This window comes from Blastomyces dermatitidis (assembly GCF_000003525.1).
Source record: "Blastomyces dermatitidis ER-3 genomic scaffold supercont1.4, whole genome shotgun sequence".
Taxonomy (NCBI): Eukaryota; Fungi; Ascomycota; class Eurotiomycetes; order Onygenales; family Ajellomycetaceae; genus Blastomyces; species Blastomyces dermatitidis.
The window spans coordinates 3729969-3738847 of NW_025544777.1; the positions used below are offsets into that span (position 1 = coordinate 3729969).

The 8879-nt window shown below is 34.0% G+C and overlaps 1 protein-coding gene across 1 annotated transcript; it reads left to right on the forward strand.

Annotated features, from left to right (window-relative positions):
• Positions 1–326: 326 nt before the first annotated feature.
• On the forward strand, positions 327–657 carry BDCG_16910 (uncharacterized protein; the record flags this gene model as incomplete). The annotated part of the gene is made up of 2 exons (XM_045426089.1): positions 327–456; positions 485–657. The coding sequence occupies 2 exons, from the start codon at positions 327–329 to the stop codon at positions 655–657; spliced, it is 303 nt and encodes a 100-aa protein (XP_045280825.1).
• Positions 658–8879: the final 8222 nt, after the last annotated feature.

The window sequence follows — 8879 nt, forward strand, 5'->3', positions numbered from 1 at the left end:
AAGCAAACCTCTCTAGAGTAGTATAAATATCTCAGATCTGTTCACAGAATCTCATCTTCTTTTCTCTTTTTCTATAACAGCTCTCATTCTTATAAACTGTGAGTATTCTCATTCATCTGTGAAGTGTTTTCACTCAGATGACAGAGAGAGAGTGTTTCTAACAATATTCATGTATTGATTCAAGAACTTCTCAAGAATAAAAAATTTTCAATTTCAATCTTTTCACAATAATATCTGATTGCTGCTGAGCTTCTCATGAGTGTTCTCATAACTTCTCTGATCACTTTTTACCAGCTGATGAAGCAGGGATGCTGTCACCCATAACTATGTCTTCATCCTTCTCAGTCTCATCACTGCACCTGATCTTCAGGCCAGCAGCCAACCCTCTGCCTCCCTCAGGCCAGCCCCTGGCTTCAAGCAGTGCAGTCCCCCTCTTTGCTGTAAGTCTTCTCATAAGTAAGTTCTCACAGACTCTAGCTGATAGTTCTTGCAAAGCTCTCTGTGTTGCCAGTGCCTCCTGCGGCCCTGCAGGCCTATGATCACCTCTTCTCTGTCTACACAATCTCTGACCAGGCATATGCAAATATGCCTAGGTTCTCTACCAATGATCCTCACGCTGCAGCACATTTCCACAATCTCATTATCAATGAGAGATGAGTCTCTGAGTACCTGCAAAATCCAGGTAATCAAGGCAATGTGAATATCATGAATTCATGACAGGAGTTGACCTGAACAGATGAGCTCTCTCTTCATATTCTCATTGTTTTCAGGCTGGATACTCCAGCACAACTGAGAGAGTGAACACAGCTTTGTAAGGAATATCTGGTCACATGTGCAGATGATCAGTCTTCAAGGTCCTGCTGTAACTGTATATACTCTGGTGTTCAGCTTCTCTGAAGTCTGTGCATTTCTGACAGTCTTCATACCAAATGTAACAATTATCTATACTATGAGTATAATACTCTCTGCTCCTTTAAAGAGAAAAATTGATAGTTATGAGGAGATTAAGTGTCACAGATATTGATAATGTGAGTATGAATTTTCTTTATTTTTTCTTTATTGATCTCTAAATTGTATTTACAGTTCTGTTTGTTTTCTTGTTTTTTAGCTTTAATAAGAATATGTTTTCTTCTTTCCTTGTATATACTGCAGACTGTTCATCTCAGTAGAAACTCATCATCTTATAGACTAGAGTTTACAAATGATAGTGTTAATATCTTTATCACAATCAGGTTCTTAGTGAAGATCACATTATTCTGACTTATCAGAATTCATAGTATGAAAGTCATGTCTTAGCTTCTGCAGATATCTTATCTGTCTGAATAATTCTTAAGTGAACTCATTCATCTTGTCAGAATACTCTTATCACTGAATCTTGAATCAGAGCTCATAATCTTGCTTTTCTGAGTTAATAATCTCTTTGATCTGATATTCTCTTTCACTCTCTAATGCTTTGTGAACAGAGTGATGAGTTACAGAGTTCTTTTCTAAGAATTCCTTATATTCATGAAGCAAAGAGACATGAAAAATATTATATATCTGTAACTCAGATAACAGTTTCAATCTGTAGAACTATGAGCTAACTTTCTTCATAATCTTACAAGGCTCTGTCTACAAGAGATTCAGCTTCTTACTAGATCTCTATATGATGATATTTTCTAGACTTAGTCAGATTCTATTATCTTTCTTAAAACTCTTCACAATGTGCTTGAAGTCATAGTATCTCTTCTGATACTCTTGAGCCTTTCTCAAGAATTTACAGACTTTCTTCTGAATCTTCTGAATTCTCTCAGCTCATTCACAGGCATCATCATACTCTATAGTGTACTCTTGTGAGTTCATTAAGATCATTTACAAATGAGTCTCAGTGAGCATCTTAAAGAGGATTTTATCTGTACTGACATACTTTGAGTTGTTGTATATAAACTTCATAAGTGATAATCAATACACTCAGTCATTCTGATTGTAATTGACAAAGCACTGCAGATACTGTTTTAATATACTCATCAGGCATTCTATCTGATCATCTGTCTGTTGATAAAAAGTCATGCTTAGATCTTGTGAGATCTTCAGTATAGTTATCAGATCAGATCAGAACTCTTCTGTGAAGATTGATTCTCTGTCTGAGATAATGTTCACAGACAACTCATACAATCAGATTACATTGTGAACAAAGATGTGAGTCAAATCCTTTGACTTCAAGTCCTTGCAGATGAGTATAAAGTGTGCTATCTTAATGAAGTGATTCACTATTATCAGCACACTGTCAAAGCAGGCATCATATATGTCCTTGCTTTCAGAGAGACTCACAAGAGCATTCATTCCTAGCTGTTTCCAAGGTTCTCACAGAATAGATAGAGAAGCAAGTTCTTCATATAATCTGAACTGCACTATTCATGAATTCTGACAAATAGCATAAGAATTCACTATCTTCTTCACAAGTTCTCACATCTTCAGTCAGAAGTATTTCCTTATGAGCAACTCATGAGTTCTAGTGTCTGTAAAATGATCTGCTAGAGAAGAGTTATAATATCTTTTAATAAGTTCTACATGTAGAAACTCATTCATAAGCATATAAATCTAACTCTCTCTTCACAAGAGATCATTTAAGTCTCTTCAATTCTTTATTTCTGCAGGATTGATTTCTGCTGTAAGCAGTTTCTGAATATACTGAGTATATTCATTCTTCAGTTGCAGTTCAGACAATCTGAATAGAAGATCTTATAAAGACTTATACTCTGTTTCTTCTTGCACCAGGTCTTTCACAGCACTTTTCAAAGCCTGCAAATTCTTCAGATTATAGATACTCTCTTCAAGAATTCTCACAGAGATTCTCAGAGTGTTGACTCTCAGTGTTATAGAGAGTAGTTGTACAGGCTTCTTCTCTCTCTTCTCTCTCTTCTCTTATGAGGGATTGAGAGACTCTTCAGTCAATCTCTTCATAACACTCAGTCTGAGCATCTTATGAAGCTTTTCTATCTTCTCTAGTCTCTCTATATCTGTCATTCTGACCTTCTTAACATAGTCTGATCTGCAAGAGAGTCTGTCTGCTGAGTTCTTAGTTCTCTTAATATGTTCTATCTTGAATCAGAACTCACTCAGTCTCTGAGCTCAGCAAACCTGTCATCACAAGAGTTTCTTGATTGAAGTAAACTGTTGTAAGCTGTTATAATCAGTTCTAATAGTAATCACTGTTATAAGGCTCTCAAAGTAGTGACATCAGTAATGAAAGAATTTCACTATCATGAGAAGCTTCTGATCATGAATGTCATAGTTGATCTCTGTGAGTTGTATCTTTTATAAGAAAAAGACCACTGAAACTCAGTTCTTATTTAACTGTAGTTATAAGACTATTTCTGAAATTGTAAAGAAGAAGGCATCTGTCTTCAATCTGATTAAGAGTAAGAGATCAAAGTAGAACAGCATCACTGCATTTACAAATATCTGTTTCAATCTTGTAAAGACTCTGCAAGCTTCTGAGATAAGAAAGTTCTTACAGTTCTCTCTTCTCAACAATCTTTTCATTCTCTGTTTATGAAATAACTTCTTCTTATTTCCACTCTTTAGCATGTCTGTAAGAGTCAAGAAGATTCTCATGAACACAAAGATAAATCATCTATAGAAATTCACAAAGCTCAGAAAGATCTGAATCTCATGAATACTAGTTAACTTCAGTCATGATAGAATAGTCTCAATCTGTGAAGATTTCATCTGAATATTATCTGCAGTGATTATATATTCTAGAAAATTAATTCAGCAGACACTGAAGTTGCACTTTACAAGCTTAATATACAGTTCTGCCTCATCTAAGATCTTCAACATGCTTTGCACATACTCAGTGTGTTCTTTCTTCTTCATGAAGTACATCATCACATTATTCAGATATATTATCACAAAGACATTCAGATATGCATGAAGTATTTTATTAATGAAAGACTGAAATACTGTAGAGATATTAGTCAGATCAAAAGACATCACTAGATATTCAAACAATCTCAGTGCAGTTCTAAAGACAGTCTTTCATTCATTCTCAGACTGTATTCACAGCTGTGTATATACATTAATCACATTCAGTTGTATGAATATAACAGCTTCTGTGAGATAGTTGATCACATTCTCAATCAGAGACAGAGAATAGTGACTCTTTATTATCTTGAAGTTCAGGTCACAGTAGTCTACATATAATCTGAGATCTTCATTCTTCTTCTTCATGAACATCACAGAGACTTCCACAGAGACCTGTGAAGATCAGATGAAGTCATTCTTCAGATTCTTCTTCATATAGATCTGCAAGACCTCTGTCTTGTAATGAAAGAGCTTATAGATTAATTCTCAGAAGAGTTTCTACTCTTCTATCAAATCTATTATCAGATTCTTCTTGTGATGAGAAGAAAGCTCAGCTGCCTTAGCTGAGCTGAACATCTCTGCAAGATCTCAGTATTTCTCTGATATCTGAAGCTCAGTTTTCATGACTGTGAGATTCTCAGACACTTACAAAGTCATTATATAGATGAGCTTGTCTTCTCTAATTAACTCTGCAGCATCAACTGCTTCTATCTTCATAAGTGAGTCTGTCAACACTGATTGAAAGTATAAACCTGACTCACAGACAGCTATGTGCAGATTGTGTCTTTAAAGTCATGTAAGTCTTAAATACATGTTATCTGTGATGTCTATAATAATCACAGTTTCTACAAATCTTCTTCAGGTTTCAGAGAGATCTTGCAATTCAAAGATGACTCTTATGAGTCTCTCAGCTCTCAGATCTGAGTTCTCATGCCCTGCTTATTGCAAGAGCAGGTTCTCAGTCTTCATCTTTCAGCTCATTCACTTCATGAGCTTTAGAAACATCACAGTGACCTGAGATTCTGAGTTCATCAATGCTTCTCATACTTGTGAGACAGTAGTACTGCAGTGCAGTCTCTCTTCACAAGCAAGCATTTTTATTGAGAGAGCAACAGATTCAGGTGTCAGCTTCAAGACTCTTAAGAAGGCTGTTGCTGACTCTGTCTGCAACTTCTCAAATTTCTATTTTGATTTATCTGAACAGTTTGCATGAAGATGTTCTGATTTAGAACAGATAAAGCAGAGTTTCTTTTTCTTAATCTTTCTATTGTGCACTCTGTTCACAGAAGCTTATAAAGCTCTCTCTTTCTACTCAGCAGTCAGATATAAATCTCTCTGTGTCTTGTCATCTTTTTCTGACAAATCTGTTCTCTGTTGTTCTAGCTCTCACAGAGCTGATTGATGATTCACTCTCTGTGAGTCTGTGACTCTCACAGTGATCTGCAAGTGATGAATGAGAGTCATCAGTTTCTCCAGAGTCAAGAGCTTAGAGCCTTGCTCAATGAGCTTGTTCTGCATGTCTTTATTCAGCTTCTTTACAAATATCATCATTCAGGTCTTATTTCAGAGCCCTGTTTTCACAGACTTCAATTCACATCACAATTTCATGAAGTACTGTGAGTAGTCTTTATCAGATTTCTCATCTCTTTTTCTAATATTGATGATCACAGTTCAGGTGTTCTCTGTCCAGCTCACAGAGTCTCTCAACTTGTTCTCTAGATAGGTCTTGAGAACAGATCATTGAAATCTCTCATGATCATTCTCTAAATGATTCAGCCAGTCCTTGACTTCAGTGTAATAGAGGCCTGTTATTATATAGGTGATAGCTTCTTCATCTTTCATATCACACAGCCGGGCTTGTGAGTCAATTTCAAATGCAAACTCATAAAAGCTTTTATAGATTATGATTCAATAGATGGCCTTAAGTGATCACAGCTTGAGAAAGTTTCTTTTCAGTTTACAGGTGTCTCTGAAGATTATGTCTAGAGACTCAGTTTGAGAGTGTTTGCAGACAGTAAGCATTTCTTGTAGAAAAATAGCTTGATTCTGTAAGAGATGCTCAAGAATGTTCTTCACTGAGATTGATTTATTCATGAGTTTGAAGGGTTTCTCTGTCACAGATGCAGAGGATGATGTCTCATAAGTGATTGATAAGTCCTCTGAGACTTCTTCCACAGAGGTTATTCATGGTTCAGGTGGCTGCTCCTGAGTGCCTGCAGTAGGGTTTGCAGGGGTTGAAGCATATGAGTTTCTAGTTCTTCCAGTCATAATGAGTGATTGCTGACTGACTGAGCTTGAAATGTAAGAATAAGTACTCACAGGTGATTATTCAGGTGTTTGCAGCTTGATGTGATATGTACTGTTAACTACTAGAAGTGTTCACAGTAGAAAGATAAAATGTAGAGATCAAATGTATAATAGCATTCAAGCTGAGTTGTGAATAGTATTCGCGAACTCCAGTCTATATAGTTGTGTGTAGCCAAGGGCCGCTAGCCCTATTGGTTACGCGAGAGATAGGGATAGAGGTAAAGAATCCGCGAGAAGCGGGATTTCTTACATCTTTACTAAGATTGATTTATTTATAAGTCTGAAGAATTTCTCTGTCACAGATATAGAGAATGATGTTCTGTGAGTGATTAATAAGTTCTCTGAGACTTCTTTTACAGAAGTTATTCATAATTCAGCTGACTGCTTCTGAGTATCTGCAGTAGAGTTCACAGAGATTGAAGTATATACATTTCTAGTTCTTTCAGTTATAACAGATAATTACTGACTGACTGAGCTTCAAATGTAAGAATAAATGCTCACAGATGATTATTCAGATATTTACAGCTTGACATAATATATACTATTAACTACTAGAAGTATTCACAGTAGAAAGATAAAATGTAGAGATTAAATGTATAATAGCATTCAAGCTGAGTTATGAATAGTATTCGCGAACTTTAGTCTATATAGTTGTGTATAGCCAAGAGATGCTAACTCTATTGATTATGCGAGAGATAGAAATAGAGATAAAGAATCCGCGAGAAGCGGGATTTCTTACAAGATCATGAGCTTCTCATGTTATATCTTACTATTATTGAATTGATAAAGAATGAAACAGTTTACAATCTTTCAATCTGACTACTTTTGAAATTCATTGATAAGTTATGAAAGAGAGACATCTCTACTGCAGCTTAAATTCAGAAGTTTAAGAAGAAAGAATTCAGTTTAAACTTGAAAGAGACAGGCTCTGAGTCAGATACTATTACTAAGAAATCATGTCACTGATAACTAGAAGAATGTGAACTTCTACTGCTGAATAATTCAGTCTTCATCTTTCATGGCAGAGTGATGTACTAGAAGTTATTGAGAATTTATTATAATGATTCTCATACAGAGCACTTCAGATTAGAGAAGACTGAGAAGCTTCTAAAACATAAGTATATTTGAGACAAGCTTCAGACAGATATCAAATAGTATGTTAAAACTTATAATATCTGTCAAAGAATAAAGATTCTGCAGTATAAGTAATACAGTGAGTTAGTATCACTGCCTGTTTCAAAGAACTTATAGCAGAATCTATTGATAAATTTCATAGTTCATCTGTCAAAGTCAATAAGAGTTAAAGAATATAACTCAATTTTAATCATTGTTGACTGTTTTATAAAGATGATAAAATATATCTCTATTTATAAAAAGATTAAAGCCTGTGAATTGACTGACCTGTTTTTAGATATTATTATTTATAATTACAGTGCTCTGAAATCATTGATAACAGATTAAGAATCTCTCTTCATCAGCAAATACTGATTGACTTTTTACATTCATCTTATAATAAGACATCTTCTCAGTACTGCATTTTATTCACAGACAGATGATTACACTGAATATCAGAATCAGATATTAGAACAGCATCTTCAAGCATTCTATTTATATTATGAGAATGATTAATCTAAACATCTTCTAATTACTGAATTTGTGTATAATAATGTAAAGAATGTAATTTTAAAGATATCTTCTTTCTATACTTATTATGAATATAATTCTTCATTACTCAGTGATATCATAGACAATGTTTCAAAGAGAGAAATAGACAGTCAGAATGTTGAACAGATACAGAGAACAGAGTATTTCTCAGTGTTAGAAGTAAAAGTAAGATTGACACTTTTGAATAAAATTCATAAGAAGACAGTAAAAAGTATTCACTGTGTTCAGAAGCAGCAGATGAAATACTATAATTGAAAACATCTTTCAATGAAATTCTTAATAGAGAATTAAGTACTACTTTCAGCAAAGAATATTAAATAATAAGATAGTATAAGAAGCTGATTGAGTGATAACTAGAATCTTTCTCAGTAATAAGAGTGATAAGTAAGCAGATATATAAGTTGAAATTACTCTCAGAAGTGAAATTAATTTATTCTATTTTTCACATTTTCTATTTAAAGCTCTATAAGCAACATCTCAGAGTAAAGCTGTCTCAGTCAGATAATATTGAGATCAAGAATGATACTGAATATCTTATGAGGAAAATATTGAATATATGAATATATTATAGCAAGCTTCAATATCTTGTTAAATAAGAAGATTATTCATCATCAGAGAATTCATGAGAATTACTTAAGCATTTAAAAAATGCTGAGAAAGAGATTGCAAGGTATGAGACAACTGGTAAAGACTGTCTTATTACACATCAGAGATGTTGAGTAAGAAATACTGTTTAAAACTTCTCATTTTTCTCAAAGAGTATTTTTAGAGATGATCTCACAGTGATGCATCAGTGTCTTGTAGACTAACTATATAACCGTGTCTGAGACCAGGGTCAGAATATTTGATGATCTTATTATTAATTCAACTGATCTCATTACACTGTTTTAACATTAGATAGTAGTTTCATACTGTTTCAGTGAGACTTACTGTCTACTCTTATCACATTTTTCAAATAAGATCATGATTTTCACTTCTTAATTTAAATTATTTTTATTGCTTTAAATGACTTTAAATCTCATTTGAGTATTATCAAAAAGTGTTACTTTTTAAAAAATTAA